The 19,168-nt window shown below is 34.5% G+C and overlaps 1 protein-coding gene across 50 annotated transcripts in view; it reads right to left on the bottom strand.

Annotated features, from left to right (window-relative positions):
• ARPP21 (cAMP regulated phosphoprotein 21) overlaps positions 1-19,168 on the bottom strand; it is a 157,087-nt gene that overhangs the window by 92,907 nt on the left and 45,012 nt on the right. For 49 of the 50 annotated variants that reach the window (XM_038003017.2, XM_073023735.1, XM_073023720.1 and 46 more), the window contains exons 5-9: positions 18,311-18,400; positions 14,197-14,341; positions 12,696-12,774; positions 11,950-12,009; positions 11,099-11,239 (exon numbers count right to left, since the gene is read on the bottom strand). In XM_038003017.2, the coding sequence (XP_037858945.2) occupies positions 11,099-11,239; positions 11,950-12,009; positions 12,696-12,774; positions 14,197-14,341; positions 18,311-18,400 (515 nt within the window). Of the gene's footprint in view, positions 1-11,098; positions 11,240-11,949; positions 12,010-12,695; positions 12,775-14,196; positions 14,342-16,236; positions 18,106-18,310; positions 18,401-19,168 lie in introns of those variants that run through there. The other variant, XM_008009467.3, reaches the window with a different exon arrangement.

The raw sequence follows: 19,168 nt of genomic DNA, 5'->3' as shown, positions 1-19,168 counted from the left end.
CTGTCACCCAGGCTGGAGTGCAGTGGCGCAATCTCGGCTCACTGCAAGCTCCGCCTCCCAGGTTCACGCCATTCTCCTGCCTCAGCCTCCCGAGTAGCTGGGACTACAGGCGCCGGCCACTGCGCCCGGTTAATTTTTTGTATTTTTAGTAGAGACGGGGTTTCACCGTGTTGACCAGGATGGTCTCGATCTCCTGACCTCGTGATCCTCCTACCTCGGCCTCCCAAAGTGCTGGGATTACAGGCGTGAGCCACAGCGCCCGGCCAAAAATACCAGATTTAATTACGCTTCCTGCTTCTAAGGCCCTCTAGTATATGTAAACCACTCCTACCCTGCCACTCACTCTTTTTATTGCTATGTCCTTTTTGATCTGTATGTATAAAAACATCCATTTACTAATGATAATATAAGGATAATAACTAAATAATACTGTCCACTCTGAAGATCTCTTTTTTCTTATCTATAGGAGAAGACTAAATAATGATATTATAGAAAAAGATTATAAGGATAAGAAAAAAAGGAGAAAACATGAAGTTTTAAAAAGGGAAAGTAATCACATGCAATTAGATCTGGAATATTATATACTAGGTTTGTGAGCTTGATTATCTATATTGAGCGTGGTGTTGGCAACAGCACATAACAGTCACACACGTCAGATAGATATACTTAGCTTAGCAAAACAGACTTATTTCTTCAAATTTACCTATGCATTTAGAATTTCCACAAACGAAAAATTATGTCTACAATAGAAAAATTACTTTATAGAATGCCAATTCTTCTAAATGATATGTGATTGATCTTATATGAATTATCTATGAAATACTGTGCACATATATTTTAAAATATGAGGATAACATCAAATATATGCCTAGGTTCTTGAACTTATCAAAACATTTCAAGTTTTACATGGGGATCATTTTACAGATTGTTTGGCCACTATGTAAAACTTCAAATGTTTTGGATTAGCCTAAAATTGATGATTCCACCAAATAGCAACCATTGATTGATTCATCATCAATCTCAATCTTGATTAAGATTTAGGATTAGCCTAGGACAATTTTAGGCTCCTTAAATTTTCAAAAACTCTAGGGTACATGTACACAGCATGCAGGTTTGTTACATAGGTATACATGTGCCATGTTGGCTTGCTGCACCCATCAACTCATCATTTATATTAGGTATTTTTCCTAACGTTCTTCCTCCCCCAGTCCTCCACCCCTAGACATGTACCCTAGAACTTAAAGTATAATAAAAAAAAAATACATTTTTCAAAAACTCCAGTGGTATCTTCTAAGTAAATCTATAAACAAATAATCTAGTGTTAATCTACAAATGTGATATTTGGTTCAATATATTTGATCATGTACTTCTCTCTGGTGCTACTTTAATAGAAGAGCACAACACTTTGCATGTTGACTTTACTTCCAACACTGAATTGATGATGAGTGATTTCTTCTTCGGCTCCAGCGTACTAATTTCTTGCAAGTTTTCTAATCTCAGGCTTTTCTTATCAGTGGTAATAAACTGAATAAAATCAGGGCTAGATTATTGGTGTACTTTTTTTTTTCTTTAAATTCTCCATCCTTCCATTTCAGTGCTATAATAACATTAAATGATAGTAGCATTAACACATGCAATGGCTCAAAGTTCCACTCCCTGAAAACAACCATTGAATTTTAATACATAACCTAATTTCTTTATATGAAATGGACATGAACTAGCATACTGTATTTGAAATAGCAATAGTTTCAATAACTAAAATAGTTTTAAGAATACAGACATAACACTGAGAAGCAAGCCTAAAAACAGTTATGTCTTTTCAACTCTGCAACTTTTCAGAACATACTTAACCTCCCGGAGGGAAAGCGCTGTTGTTTGGTTTCTTGTAAAAAAAATAGAAAATATAACACTTAACTTGCTTGGGAGGATTACATAGATGCACAATAATGCAAGTAAGCTACCAAGCCCAGTGCTAGGCACTGGTAAAGCACTTAATGAATTTTATAAACTATTGTTACACCGTTCATATTTTTTTTGAGTAGAAAAAATCTAAAGGCACAACAATGATTGTTGATCCAAAATTTTCCTTAGCATTAACCTTAAGTAGGATAGATATAATCTGTATTGTAATACTCAAATAATGGATTGATCTGTGTATTTCCAAATATGGTAGTCACATTTTTCTGAAAGTGACGTTTTCTTTGGAAACTGTTGAATATAATTGTTGTTGTTGTTTGTTTTTTGAGACAAAAGGCTTTTCGTTTATATATTGTGATATTGTATAAAAAAGTATTCCATTGAAGCCCATGTGCAAATACAGTATTTCAATCCTGGTGAAGGCACAGTTGCTAGTGTAGTTTACTTGATAGGGAATTGCCAAATATTTTTGGTATGTGTAAATAAAAGCTATATATATATATTTTTTCATTTTCCTGGCTTGAAGCCCAGAAGGTAGGAAGTGAAGATTGGGAAGTCAAAGGCTAAGCTCCTCTGAGAATTCTGTGGTACCTGAAGGACTGTACATTGGAAGAAGTCAGGTTGCGGGATAAAATGTGTTACATAAATGTGCACTGCTCTTGATAGATTCCAATTTATTGTTTGAAGAGTTGTACTGAACATTAAAACATATTATTATTATTATATTCATTCTACATAACCAGACTCTCACCTACAAGTATTCTCTAAGACTTCCAAAACTATAAGTGCAAAAATGACTGTCAGCCCTACAGGAGGATTTATAAGAAACAAGGAAACCCTCAGGTACTGGGCATAATTCTGCTGCCTATAGCAAGCAAAGATGCAGATTGAGGAAACTGAGTCGCAATAATCTTGATTCTTCCAAAACTATTATACATTTAGGACAATACTATATGCAGTAGGTATATATATGATGAACTTTTAACTTCTAAACTGTATGATACACAATATGTATTTACACACAGAGACACTCTTGTAGTTACACACTATTGTATTCACACACATACACACACACAGTCTTGATCAAAATTGTCATGGCTCCTCAAATAAACCATGAAAAGAATTAACATGTGCTATAGCCTATACTTCTTATTTTCAAAGCACAGTACTGAACACGTGAGAAATGATTTTCATCTGACATAATTTAAGAACATGAAACAGAGTTTTGTGTCACTTCTAAGTATGCCAAGGCAATTATGAATCCAGTGTGTCTGGTGATTCTGGAGACTTTTTCTTTTTTGGCATCATGGTTTTGTCATCTATCTTAGTACTGATGTTGTTTAATTTGGTTCTCTGCTCAATTTTAAAGGCAATAAAATGCAAATTTGAATTTTTATAAGTGAATCAATAGGTACGAGTTAAAGAACAGTGCTTGGTTTACTTCTCTTTACTTTTCATCATTGTTTGAGAGTATTAAGCCTATTAATGCTAATTCCTCTTTCCCTAACAGGGAAAAGGACAGGAGTCATGGCTGAGTGACAGTAGCACTGAATTTTGATCTTGGTCTTCTGTGAATTGACTAGATAAGATCAGAGATGGATCTCAGTTTTCTCTACTGTAAAATGGCTTAGCTTCATCTACCTAGGATGTCATGAGCAAAATAGATAAATAAATAAATAAAAGTATTAAACATATCATGACTCCACAGATAATCTCTATAAAAATGTTATATGAAGTACACTATGTTATAGAATGTATATACATGTTTCATTTCCAAAATAGTTAATTATACATTCACACACAAAGGCCCATAAATAATTTCAAATAGGGAAAGTAATGCCACAAACTTATGTTCCTTCTTATGGTATATTCCTGGTATTTACCTATGTCATCTACAGAATCTTATATTCTCTGAGGTATTTGAGAATAATAATATAGAGAAAATATAATATTTGAAGAAAATGACATGGAGTTTGACCAGTGTGAACAAACAAGTCTCATTTTGAGCCTGCGTATAGATTAAAAAGCGAAGTGTCTTGCTCAGCAAATAGTTTCATAGTTTTCCTGAGAACAATGTGATTCTTAGGTTTTCTGATCTTTGGCAACTAGTCAGATGATTTTCACTGCCATTCCTGTAAAAACTGCAGAGTAAATTTACCATGTTTAGAAATGACAGGATGCCAACCAACCACTCATAGATTTTTAAGAGGCACTTAAATAAATTGATGCTTGGTCTTCTTCAGGGATGATTAAGGGAGCATCCACATCAGGATGCTGCTCAGTTTATTCAGAGCCACGCACATTCCCAGCCAAAGGAAGATAAATACAATAAACATGGAAGGAAAAGCATGTTTTGCTTTATTTTGTTTTGTTATAAATGTACTTAATCACCTGCAGGGAGTGAAATGCTTAAGGGCCAAACACCAAGGATTCTCATTTTCAGCTTTAGCCTCTTCAGAAAACTAAGCACAGTAGACGTTCTGTGACCCTGGCATACTGCTATCCACTGTTGTCTGGGTCTACCCACTGAGAAAGTGGAAAGTCCCACAATCCTTCTTGCTGATGTACTAATAACTATCCATCACTTCAGGGGTTCTTAATCAAATCAGTTGGTCTCCATTGCTCTATCTATAGAGAAGCTTTATTTAGTTCTAGAATGAGTTTCATGGCTTTTATGATTTACCAAACAGCCAACTCAGTTAGTCATCCTTTCTGGAACATACAACAAACAAACTGCCATGGTCACTACCCACCACTCACCACTCCAGGCAAAATACACAGGCTCACACTTCTCAGGATCACTGGGTATGTCCTTGGGCACTTAAGGTATAGCCTCAAACCAATGCCTTTGGGCCACTATTTTTGTTTCATAGTTGCTCGGGCCTGTATCCACTCTCTTTCAGTGGATTTGCTATTTCCTTTCTTTGCTCTGCACTGTCAGAGCAGGGGATTTGAGGCAATGACAGTGGGTGGATGTGAAAGACAAGAGAAAAAATGTTCAAGAGATGACAATCTTTTAACATGAAAATTATCTGGGATGAGTTAAACAGTTCCTCTGACATATGCAAAAACATTCAGATATACATGGGATGTTCATTGCCTGTGGCTGATCTTGGCTTTTTGGAAAACACTTGTGCAAGAGGATGGTTTCTAATCTCCAATGGTACACTCTAAGTGTGCATCCTTTCTCTGGGATGAAGAAGAGGAAGGTTAAAAATATATCTAACAGAACAATAATAAACTGCTTTGTGCCAAACACAGAAAATGAGTAAAAGAGAGAGAAACTGAAGTTCAGAAAGTAAGAGAAAAAGAAGGGCAAAACTTCTTACATAGAAAGACACATATATTTGTGGCATTTAAAATATTTTCATAAGATCACTATTCATATTTTTAGCCTAAATCCTAAATATAAAAAAAGTAACATTATGTGGAGTAAATACATTATAAATATCATTTATAATATCAAAATAACATGGACCCGAATACCTTCACCCTAGCAAGGGTCTCATTCATCATCATCACACAGCTGACAGCTGACAAAAAATTCCATCAAAAAATAAAAAGTGTCAGGGCAAACCATATTTCTGGCAATCTACAATGGGATAGAAGACAGGAACTAACTAAAGGTGAAGGAACACAACGTGGAGGGCCTCTCAGCTCAGAGACTCCATTTGTGAGAGGAGTCCCAGCTGTTAAGACCCAATTTGTAGACCAAAAGGTGTGGTTGGAGGCCACTGGTCACATACACAAATCTGTTCTTACTCTAGTTAGTTCTGAGCACCAACAAAAATGCAGTGCTGCGGAGGAAAGGTGACTTCCTTTGCTAATTCTCTAAAGTGCGTCAGTTTGCTCAGGTGACAGTACCACCTTGAACTGTTTCCCAAATGAACACAAATATTTCTTCCTACTTCTCATAAATGTTATTCTTAACTCCAGTCCCATGCCTTGGTGACAGCAGCACTCACCCAGGTCTTTATACTCTTGGTCATTTCCTCTTGAATATATCCCATTAGTCAATACCAGACCTGCCTTTCGAAAGTATCATGTTATGCACATCAAGTCTCATGTTCTAAAGCTCTAAGAGCTGCCCGCCTTCAAGATTCTATTCAATCTTATGTAGCCTTCCACTGTCATTGACAATATCATTGTCTCCATATTTGCCTCCAGCCAGTACAGCATTATTTTAAAGTCTCCTGGATTTGAGGTCAAATATCCTGAATTAGCATCCTGCTGCCGCTGTGCAGCAGTGTGACTTTAGACAATTCACTAATTTCCCTTCGGTACATATTTCTTCAGTAAAGTTAGAAAAATAATTTTAAAAAATCCTTTTCATTAGGTGGCTGTGAGAACCCAACACAACCATCTCAACAAAACGCCCAGCTCTTAGTAAATGCTCCAAAAACGTAGATATTATTATCTCATGTTCGTTTATAGCCCATACTCCCGTTTGCCATGTATCCCCCTCCTCACTATGTTTGTTTAAGTCTTACCCTTTCTCAAAGTCTTCCTAAATGCCTATTTGAACCATGAAATGGATGGGCAGGTAGTCCCCAATGAATCTGCGCTATACGTTCTGCTGGATATTTGATACAGTGTTCCTTCAATTATGGAGCGATTCTCTAGATATCTGTTACGTGTCCACTTTGGATCTACAAAGAGTTGCACTACATGTTTCAAGTTTTAAGAAGACTAAGATTCCGAAGTTCTTCCCCCATCTATAACCATAGCGTAAAACGTTTGAGGACAAGAATCCTATCTCGTAATTTTTTGTGTGATCACCGACACTAAAGTCTGTTGTTGGTGAGTTGTAGTTGCTGGAAATGTTTTCAGTATCTGGAAAGTTTTGTCTGTGTATATTATATGACTGCAAAAACATAACATCTCTGCTCTTATCAGGTAAGATTTACAGAAACTTGGAATGTATTAATGTAAAATCTCTATAGACAGTTGACTTTACTTCAACTATCTCTCCATCTTGTCTCATTGCTTCTCACTGCACCTAATGCTCTTGTAGATGTGGCATAAATCCATGGAGTTGAACAATCAGATTGCTGTGGCAGTAATTTTGTAATAACAAAATAAATAGGTTCACCCCCTTACGAATATAATTAATAAATGTGGCTTTTTCATTCCTAGAATAAAAGAGTGAAATGGAGTAAAGCTTAAATTTTTATATTTATTTAAACTTCATATTTATTTAAACTTTATATATTATATATTACATAAATATATAACATATTATGTATAATATCTAAATATATATTTAGATATAATTAATATATATATGAATTCCTTCAAAAAATCACATCTTGTGGCAGTAATAAGCACAGCAAGTCTAGCAAGACCTATCAAGTTGTAGGGAGGTTCTGTTACTTAATGATACCACTGAGTTAATCTTCAAAAATATCTTACCTATCAATCACTGTTTTCTATCAGACAACAAAGGACTTAAAAGGATTACAATTTTCAACCAATCCAGGGACTCTTCTTGAGGACTCTGCTCAATATTTTCTGGGTATTTTTGTTTTAAGAGAATAAGATTATTTAAAAACATCTTTTTGATATTAGACACATTGGTTTAGGTCCCAGTCATGCTAACCATTGCTTCTCTGTAAGCCCCAAACTAAAACTCAGTTTGTGCTTAATTTTATTCTTCTGTAAAATGAAGTTTTAATTATTATATTGTAAAGGTTTTTTTGTATTAAATGTAATAATATACATTTACCTCATGTAATGTATATTATTACAAGACGTAAAGTGGTGAAATGAATAAGCAGTAGGCAATGTTAGTATAAGTAAGGGATGATATTTAACAAACAGAAGTATATCCTGAGATAAGTTTTTTCATCATAAAAGACCAGATAGATTATATCTGGGTATATTATTGAAAATACTAGAAGTCAGTGCAGTACACACACATATGTAATCCTCACAGAGTATATTGTTATGATCTTAATATTTTGAACTTCATGTGAAATTCTTTCTTCTCCATGAAAAACCTAACCTTCTCAAGTCACATTCTATAGTTACTTCAACTGCCTATTACCTAGAAAATCAGAATTCTGGGAAATAAATTCTAACCAATAAGGAGCTGAAATAGTTACAATTATTTAAACATCAGTGTCAGAGTAGTATTGAAGTGTCACTGAAGAAGAAAAACGTCAGAGTAGTATTGAAGTGTCACTAAAGAAAAAAAATATAAAAGGAAGTTTTTTTTCCCTCTACCTTTTAGTAAACAAAAATACCCTCAATCCACATTTTTCTGCATTTCTCTCAGGCTACAGTGTCATTAAAATATGCATTTCATGTGTTTACATTGGAGTAGCATTAAAACTCTAGACATTGAGAAAGTATTCCCCAAACACAAAACTCACATGGAACTCTCATCTCAGTATTCTCTCCTTTAAATAAATGAAGACATTTCAATCCAGGAATAGTTTGAAATTAATATGGTTCTCCTGACCAACACATGTTGATTGCCCTGATAAGACAATTCTGAAATTTTTCACAAAACCAAAAAAACAAGACACCTAGAACTTGAATAGAATGTTTTGGGTATAATGTCCCATTTTGAACTTCAACCCCAAAGAGCATGGCAACAGACTTTTAAAATCGAACATAATTTTCCACAAAACAACACTTCTTTTCACTAAAATTGATGACAATGACTCAGGTTCTGAAAACTGTGATTTGTTCCTATTTGGATACAGAGATTTAATTCATCCTCTTTTTCCGTGTGCTAAAATACATCAGTTATCCACCCCTGCCTCAAGAACTACTCAAATAGAGGATGAGCCACCACCATCTCTCAAGAGCCACTCAAATAGAGGATGGTCAGTGTAGTTAGAATAGAACAGTAGAACTTGACAGCTATGAATTGAACATTGTTGAGCTCAATACTTCAGTAAATACCTTAAAAGTCCATGACATACAGTTACTTGCCTTTTTTATTTAGGCATGATTTGCTTTGACTCATGAAGGGGTGTCTAAATGGTGGTGTATAAGAGTAAGGAGTTAGCCAGAGGCTGAGTCCTGGTCTTCCTGTTGTAGCAACTGTACCTTCAAGAGGGTGTTCTCTGCCCACACTTACTTCTAACTCTTCCTAAAGGCGTAAACATATGGAGTCTATTTTTAAATAGCCATTAATTTAAAAAAAAAAAAAAAAAGCTGGCACTCTTCCCGAAGTGAAAAATTCTAGTAATATGATACCTACTAGCTAGAAAATAAAAGTTTTAAAGGACAAATTATGTTCTCCAGTGGTATTTGGAACTTGCAGGAAACACAAAGATTTAAAAAGAGCTGATCAATAGAAAGTTCTCAAATCCTATCAGTGTTCCACATCTGCTCTATCCAATAGTTGCTTGAAATGTGGTTCACCTGATAGAGGAACTGAATTTTAAAGTTTAAATTTTATATAAATTTAATAAATGTGAATCGAAATGTAAATAGCCATATTTGGCTACCATACTGGGCAGATCAGGTTTAGAACCAGCACTCAAAGTTGACCAGGAGTCTTGATATAATGCTTAATTTTCTCAAAGCCATTCTCCAAGGGAACATGTCTAAAACATATGGACTAGTATTTATGACTATGTGATTGCAAAATTGGTGTGAATTAAAAATAAATCTACTATCCACCAGTTGAAACTGTGTCATATTTAATATACTTGAACTATGGAGGTTTCCATGTTTGCTATGACCTTATAGACAAAGAAGAAGGAAAAAAATCACAAGGAAGTAGTCAACTGCTTTTCTATTTTGCAATCAGCATGTCCCTGCATTATGATATCTAAAAGCCATTAAAAAAATGAAGAATAAGAAACAACAACACAACTATAACAGCAGCAAAGAGTATTTGATGGAGAGGGAAGATATAAAGGATTTTAAAAGTTATCTTTAATTTTTACTACTATTCAAATATAAGGCACTAGTGTAAACAATCAGGTAAAATAGGAAGCTGATAAATTTTTAAAATGTGTTTTGCTAACACAGTAGAATGCAACTACAGGACTGAATGGTTCTGAAACTTCAAGGACCCTTAAACAGGATTCAGTTCAAACTATCCTGCAGATATATAAGTAATTTGAAGCCCACAGAAGTGGAGTGCTCACTGTCCCTGAGATGATAATAATAGCCATGCTTGGTCCCAGATCTCCCAGTTTGTGCTCTCTTCACTATGACTTTCCTCTGACCTCTGCTGAGCACAAACTGATGCTTGAATTGAGAAAGAGCCTCATCTCCATCCCCACTTGTCCCAACCTCTGGAGAGCAGAAAATATAGAGTATTGTAACCATGATACTCTGCTTGACACAACAGCTCCCTTCACTAACATTCCTAAAGAGCACGCAATTTACAGTTTACCAAGCACATTGTGAAAAAAGAAAATTATAAAAATGGATGCTTTCTGTGGGCCGTTTTTTTAGTTTAACATGCCTTTTGTTATAGAAGTGGCTTGTACTGTACTCAACAGATATATAGGTTCAAGAAAAACAGCTCCAAGCTTCAAAGCAAATGACTACTCATGTTATTATGCTTCTGGTGACTCAAAGAAACAATGAATAGGTATTAACATAAAAACAAACAATTACTTTAAAGGGAAAAAACTTGTCATTCTCTTTTTAGAACTAAGTCTTAGATGTTTCATGTAGCTCAAAACTCTCATTTTATAGGTGAAAAAATGGAGATGGCAGATGTTAAATGACTTGCTCCAAGTCACACAACTAGTAAGTAGAATTGGGTTTTAGAGGCAGGACTTCTGCCTCTAGGTTAGATAGATGTCTAAAAAGCAGAAGAAAAAAGAAAGAAAATAACAATTATTCTGTGTATGTCATGGTCATTAAAAAATATCTGTTGTTTTTAATTTAAGTTATATTTTGACACAAAATTTTTCACAGCTTTGTTTGTAATTTCACAGAGTACTGATGGAAGAAAGAGAATTATGTTTCAGGAACTATGTAAAAGAGCAGGAAATAAATCCACTTTATTTTCTGAATTTTATAAACTTTCTTGGTTCTCAGATAATCGTCTACAGATAAATGCCACACTACTTCTGATAAGAGCAAGAGATAAATAACATTGCACATTTTAAATGTCATGTACTGTGAATTTTATACTGTGATCTTATAAATGAATCCATAGGAGAAAAAGAAAATGCTAAATAAGTACAGTGATGGGGCTTACATTCTGGTGCTGCTGGTCTTGTTGATGATAACAGATTTTCCTGTTTGATCCACATTGTGATCCAATCCAAAATAAGCTGCCACTCGATGGACAAGCATCCTCTGATACGATGACATCTGAGGGAACTTTTTATAATGATTACTGGAATATAATTCAAGAAAAAGTGGAATCAGCATTTTCGTGTTTTGCCCATAATACATTTTACAAGTATACACACAAAACTCTCTCTCTTCCATCTAAACCACTAAGCCTATTGCATTTCTGGCATCACTTAACGTCCTAATTTCCAGAAAAAATTTCTACTTATTACAGATTTATTGATTATGCTATAATAAGCATCTTTGTTTCATAGTTGCACATTTCTCTTGCCAAATAGAATGTCATGTCTGTTGGACAGTATTGCATTTTAGTCCATGATACCTTATTACAGGACAAATGATGTGACCTAATACGTGATTGCAGATGTCTATGTGGAGATGTGTCATTACACGGTTTACACTGAAGCAGCACAATTATTTTCAGGCATAACTGACTGCAGCCAGCTGCAGCCCATTAAAAAACTGTAATAAAAATGAAAAGGGTCTCTTCTTGTTACAGCTACTCTATGCTAATCAGTGGCCCACTGTTTATAGCCATTTTGTCAGGAATTTAACAAGCAGAAGCGCACATGGTCCAAGCAACAATTCTCATCAGCATATAGTTCCTAACACAATAATGTCTCCATTTAACAAATCAAGGAACATATTAAACAATGTTTTATCTATCCCTAAGTCTTTCCAGAGTGGATAATTTAACTCCAGTACCAAACTAGGATACATCATCAAATTAACCAGCATTGCAGTTTAACATACTTGTTGTCAGCAATGAAATCGATAATTTCCTGCTCCATTTTCAAAAGTATCATCCTGTCCCTGCAAAATAAATGTTAAATTTAAAAGGTTTTATGTATGTCCGACTTCCAATAACCTAAAGAATTCACTAAATGTATGGAAAAGATTACTTTAATGTATGCTGCTACAAACTTATACCTAATTCTTCTTTGGCATATGCTGACTATTTACATATTATTTCATTTCATTCATTACAAATTATTTCATTATTTAAGAGTATTCCTTTGTGAAGTATATTGAAATATCTAAATTTTGTAGTCTTAATGTTAATTATGACATGCAAAGTACTAGGATCAAAAAACACATCAAATAAGTAGTATATTTCAAATAAATAGGAAACTGGAACAAATCAAAGGCCAAGTATTGACTGTAAATGAATACACAGCTGCATTAAAACATAATTGGCTTATTTGACAACAATAATTTTTATTCACTATTTTTCCCCCAGCCAGGATCTCTTCGTGATCTCAAAAGCAGAACTGTTAAACTATAATTTATTAATTGGGTAACTACCCAGTTACTAAGACTTTCCATAAAAAGTAAACATGCAAACCATTAGCAGAAAAAAAAATGCAGGACATAGTTTAAGACATCAGGGAAGGTATCTGCATTTTACAATGACTTTCTTAGAAGTGTTGGATTAATAACTTTGATTGTAATATTCTATTTGATCCTTCTAAAAATAAGAGGCTTATTTAATAATTTACCTGGAATTATTCTTTAATGTGTTAATCAGAAACTCGTGTAAGTCTATGCCTGTAGAATCCGTGTATTCTTGGCTGCAATCTGAAACAAATAGCAGGACGGAGTTGTCGGGAATGATGGTGGAAAGGTGGGGTGGAAAAGGTTTCCCCAACCTATCCTGCTTCCCCCCTGCTCAGATAAATTTTAGGTGAAGCTGTTGGTATAAAAATACATGTTTCAAAACTAGCAACCTGGCAATATAACATCAGGATGAAAATTAGATTCAGGGATTGAAAACACCCAAATAAATCCTGACTATGGGAAGATCCAAAAGTCATACAAGGGGAAGTGGGCACAGTCTGGGTATGGGGGAGAGGTGGAGTCAAATATCATGTGTTCATCCTGCATTGTAAATTGCAAGGGCACAAACCCCACATGACAGAACTCCTACCTAAGAGAGAGCTCTCAAGATTTGAGATCCCATGGAACCCTTTTTCTCTTAAAGAAAGCGAAAAAAAAAAAAAAAAAAAAAAAAAAAAGAATGTTCTCTAATGAGACTACCTATTAATCAGTACAAAATACAGGACACTAAATATTCCCAAGACTTTTAAATATCCTAATGCTGTCCAAAGCTTAATTTCTAAAACTGTTTTAGAAACCTGAACTTCTTGACTGTCATATACACCTTGAATTTTAGATACTCCTCAGCAGAAAAAACAATTATAAGTAGATGTATGGTTATAGAACACATAACTGTTAGAGGCGGTTGTCATTCCTCAGTTGACCAGATGTTCTATTATTTCCCAGCTGCCCAGTTTGTTTGTTTGTTTGTTTAAGTCTACTGCAAGACGGTTTACTCATGGTACTCTTCATTTCAACTTAGTTTTGTTTTTGTACAATAGTATGGCAAAAATTTGGACAGTTTGGATTGTAGGTTTTCAGTTTGTAAAGGTATGACTTTTTTGGACAGTGATTTATTGAAGTAGAAGTGTGTATTTCTTAAATAAACATTATGTGATAGTAGATGCATGTAGAGACTAAATTCTGTGCCAGATAAAATGTGAATCATGTATTACACTGACGTATACATTTGTACTTTGGGGACCATATCACTTATGAACTGAGAATTGCTAATCCACTCTCTGCCTTTTAAGATAAACATGAGAGTATCAAACTGGGTATCATTACTGTTCACCAATCCAAGTTAATCGATCCAAGAAACCTAAATTTAGGGCAGATTTATATTTATTCCTTGTACAAGCTTGTCACTGAAAACATATGATTAAAATGTGAATCCAAAGAAATATGTGATCCTAAAAATAACCTGTCTAGCAACACAAGTATTGACACTATAAACAGAAAGAAAATCAAGTTCACATTTTTTACACACACACAGATACATACACGTATAGAATTATATGCAGGGTTTGGTGGGAGGTGAATATGCATTTGAAATCTAGAATATGTTCTGTGATTACGTGTGTGCCCAAATTGAGTAAGTTAAGGAAACATTTTCACATTCACCTTTTGATAACATTCTGATCTTGGGTTTTTCAGAGGTTTTATCTTTGTTTTTATCCTTTTCTTTTTCTCTTTCAGAGTCATCTTTCCTAGATTTATCCTCCTCTTGCAGGCGGGAAAAACTGGAAAGCTGTAAATGAATTGATTCCTGTTGGGGAAAAAATATAATAATTTAGGGCCAGGTTTAATCATCTCTGGCTCCCATTTTGCATAGAGGTTATGAAGTATAAAAAAATGAAAACCAGGTGCAGATTTTTTTTCTTAAATGGTAAAAATTAAACCTGTCAGAAAATTAATTGCCCTTTAAAATGACTTAATCTTCAGGAGTCAATGGGAGGTCATAAGGAACATCTAGTACTAAAACTTTGCCTCATGAATATTAACCTTAACCAAGCTGAATTCCTGTAGATCACAATACTTATTTTTTTCTACGGGTTTATTTTTAAACACCTAGAAAAAATTTCTGTATTGGTAAGCTCACATCACAGCCATTGTATTAAAAAAAAAAAAAAAAAAAAGAAGGACTCTGTAGTTCTATTCTCTAATTCCTTATAAGGGGAAATTGGCACAAAGACAGACATATACTAGGAATCATAATTACAAATAGAACAGACATAAAGAAAGCCTCTATTACCGAATTTGCAATAAAAACTCGATTCTAGACCCAGGTCCACAATGATTTCTACTACAATGAAAAGCAGACTACATAATTGCAGGAATTCTAGGCATAAACTTATTATAATTGTTTATAAATACCATTAATAAATCATTATAATGTATAGTTACAATAAGCATTGCCTTTTAGAAAAGGTAGGAAGTAAAATCATATTTTTCATAAATAATATATATTTAATATTATTTTATTTTAGCATCAGTTAGTCCTTTCCAAAATATAATATTCTCTTGAAATGATGTTTGATATAAGATTGACCATTTATAGCATTGGGACTGGATCCATTTTTATTCTTATCTATTTTGCACTGAAAATAGATTATTTTGCACTGAAAATAGATTATTTTGCACTGAAAATAGATTATTTTGCATTAACTCACATGTATCAGCCATTTGATTGATGGTACGTTCACCGTTTTGAAGAAGAATGAGCCAAATCATGTTTTTCAGTTTTATGAAAAGCCTATGCTATGATTAAAACTATGACAAATTAACCAACGTTAAGCCCACTTATTCTTATGTAAGAGATCATTTGATGGCAAAGCTTTCTTCCACTAGTGACATTAAAATTTATGATGTAGGAAAAAAATAATCCCAATGACTAATAATGTCTCTCACTGAAAATTAAACTAATGCTCACATGACATGTGACTAAATTGATGCTTGTACCCTCATAATTTGGGATTCTTAATGGTTCTCAGTAAACCTGGCCAATCTAACAAACATAAAGAAAAGTTCTCCGAAGCTAAGATTCTTTTTTGGAAGGGGCTCCATTGTGAACTCCCTGTTTCACTATGCTTATAAAGTCACACAATATAAACGATGAAATAAAACATACTTTCATCATAAATATCTTAGCTGAGTTTTCCAACTTCAACATGTTTTCCCTGGGGATGTAAATATATAAACTTTGTAAAAACTGAGTGTAATTTGATTATAGAGTCATTTATTGCAGTTTGGGACAGAAATGTCTTAATATGCAAAGGTTCAGTTAGGTTCTAGGGATAGGATTTGCTTCTACTTGCTAAAGAAATCACTGGGACATTTCTGGTCCAGAAGACATGGCTGGGGTGGGGAAGATTCAGTTTGACAGTTAATCTTCAAGGGAAACTAAGGGCTCCCAGGCCATGAAGGTGATCTCATCGCTTCTTCAAAACTGACTGAAACATCCAGCCTCTGTATGTATGAATCTAAAATCATAGAGGGTTGGACATATATTATAAATGCATGAGCAGAGGCTAAAGAATATCCACCATAAAAAAATGTACAAATTGATGCCATGTGTTGACAAATACTATACTCAGGAAAAAAATTATCTTTTCTATGCATATACGTTACGGTGTTGAAAGAACACACAAAAGTGCTATAGAGTTGGTAAAAAACAATCTGTTATTTTTTAATATTTTTATTGATATGCTCAATAATAAAATACAAGTGTTAATAAATACATTGGTACAGGATAAGTTTATATCCAACAACAGTAAAAGAGTGATTCAAGTTGCAGTAATACACTGATAGGTAAATAGTATAACATTAGAAAAGCAAAATTCCTTTAACTTAAGGACAGACTGAACCATCAGATATGGGTCTGAGATCAAGTAATACAGGTAGCAAGAGTTTTTCCCACACTGGAAAATGAAGGCAGTTTTCCAAATACTGTGGATTTACAAACATTGGGGAAGCGATACAATCCATATACTGTATACTTCTGCCAGTGTTCTCTGGGATTCAGTCCGCACATTTTGTAAGTGCCGGTGGTACCTAATGAAGGCATTGCATATAAACTCAAAAGTCTGTTTCTTTATTCTCTAAAAAGGTAGCACGGCCACTTGCTTATATGTGTGTGTCTGGATGTTTTCTATCAGCCCCCTGCTCCCACCACTCCTCAGCCAATCCAAAGAGAAGCTTGCAGGCTCTCATTCTCTCCTACAAAGCTAGTCTTGGTTTCTGAGCTTGGAACCAGCAGGAACAAAGCACCATTTACACCTTATTTCTCTGCACCAATTGTATGGAGACACTAGACTTAGGTCCAGAGTGGGCACTATGATACAGATGATCCCTTAAAAAATTTCCTCCTGGTACCTTTTCAAATGGGACAAAAAGCAGATTAAGTCTATAAAGGCTGTCCTTCTCTGCCTGGCATTAGGAGTGGGGGACAACTGGGGCATTACTTCTTACAGGGTCTGTCATTCTGCAGAGTTAACATATATTGTGTGCGGTACATTACAAGCCATCAATCGACATTTAATAATATAAGCCATGATATTCACATTATTCTCCCTTTTCAATCTCCATTAAAAATAGAAGCACAAATAAAATGCTGAAGGAAAGCCACACGTTTCTCAGAGCCCAAGTAAAATAAAGCATGTGTACGAAACACAGTAATGGCCACTGAAAGATAGCCTGTCCATGCCTTATGACATGAGTGGCGTGTTGAGAAAATGATGCTAGAAAAAAAAAAAAACACACTCTTAGGACAAAATCTATTAGGAATTTATTTTTGGTCCTTTTAAAGAAAGTGCTCTCAATGCTCTCTGTTTCCATGAGGGGAATTCAGAGTATTTCAATTAAAGTAAAAAGAAAAAAGCAAAACCAAACCAAACAAAAATAATGATATCTTAATCAATTTATCCCTCCCCTGGGCTCAGGTAAACCATTTTACTTTTGTCTTGACTGCTCCCAGCCTCTGATAAAATAAGTACAATTTCAGCAGCAAGACCATTTTTTATAAAAGCTAATATGATGCCTAAAAGGCAAACAAAAATAAGTATGATGTGAAGTTTCCCATTTTGTCACGAAATAATTTTGTTGAAATTTAAATTTTTATAACCTACTAATCTTGCTGTAAGGAGCAAAAATAAGGGCAAAAATATGCAGTGATAGATTAATAATATTAAAGTCACCATCAGCTCAGATTCATTTCTGGACAACTTTTGCAGTATTGAGAAATCTCCACCAAAGGCCATAAAAGTATTTCTCCAAAGTTCAATGCACCTTATTCACTATTTCCTAAGTTTCATATGAACCAACAATTGTGTTTCTTATAGGCAAGTGCATTTTGGGGAGCTGAGAGGTAAGACATCTCCAACAAGGAAGGAGAGAGGATACTTGGGATTATATTTGGTTCAGCCTTATCAAAAGAGAGCCTTTGAGGAAATTCAGCACTACTGTGCCTACTTTTTATTTAACTTTTAATCTAAATTCTTTTGAATTCCTTTCCATTTGCAGTTTTCAGAGAGTCTGGAAAAAAACAAATGTAATACTCTGTGACAAACCATTAAACTATTTTAGAATGTTGAATAAGCAAGGGATAAAGCCAAAAAATGAATTATTTTCTTCAATTATATTTTTCTCCCCCAAATCACTGTTTAACACCAAATTAAGAGTCATGCACACAAAGGTGGATCCCGTTCATGCAATTAATGATAATGACAAGGGGATATACCTGATCCTGAAGACTTTCACCTCCTGGTCTGGCAGAAGATTCCTCACAGACAGCAAGACTGCGAGTCAGTTTACCTTTTCCTGCTCCTGACTAGGAGGGGGGAAAGAAAAGGGAAGGAAAGGAAAATAAAGGAAACAAACAGGAAACATTCTCATACTGCCAAATCATCTCCACATTTACATGACTTCCCCAAATGAGATTTTTAAAATCAAACTTCAAGTCTGCCAATCAGTACTGTCTACATTGGCTCTAAGCATCATACTTCTATATTGATGGGGATGGAAGTAAAGAGGAATGTGAACAGATAAATTAAAAAAATACTTTTAGGAAATTGTGTGCATCACATTGGGAACATATGAAGAATGAATTGCTGCCATTTCATGAAAATATCAGGAGGAAAAAAGGACAAAATTAATTTCTACTAAAACTAAGTTTGCAGGAGATTTGACTGAGAAGATAGTTAAAAGGATGAAGAGTATGTACTAAACAGCAGTATCTGTTTACTTCAAGGCAGAAATCAAGTAGTGAGAATAAAGCATCTACTCTAAATTTTATTTAAAATAAAAACAAAACAAGTGGTCGTTTGTTTTGTAAAGTACTGTCAAATCTCTAAGTGTGAAAACAGGATCAAATACATACATCTACAGGTATTTGAACACTAAATCCTCTAATTAAAAAATATACAGTGCCAGAAAGTAAGACATGCATAAACACAACCCCATCAAAAGCAGCCAGCACCAGTACAACCTGGATCCCCCACAATATCTGGACACAATAATCTGAACTGCTGGCAAATCCTTTAACTCTGATATAAAATATGCAATTTATACCCATGATATCAGGTCTACTTAGAATATT

Source organism: Chlorocebus sabaeus, chromosome 15 (genome assembly GCF_047675955.1).
Source record: "Chlorocebus sabaeus isolate Y175 chromosome 15, mChlSab1.0.hap1, whole genome shotgun sequence".
Classification (NCBI taxonomy): domain Eukaryota; kingdom Metazoa; phylum Chordata; class Mammalia; order Primates; family Cercopithecidae; genus Chlorocebus; species Chlorocebus sabaeus.
This window is presented reverse-complemented; position numbering and strand designations above follow the sequence as displayed.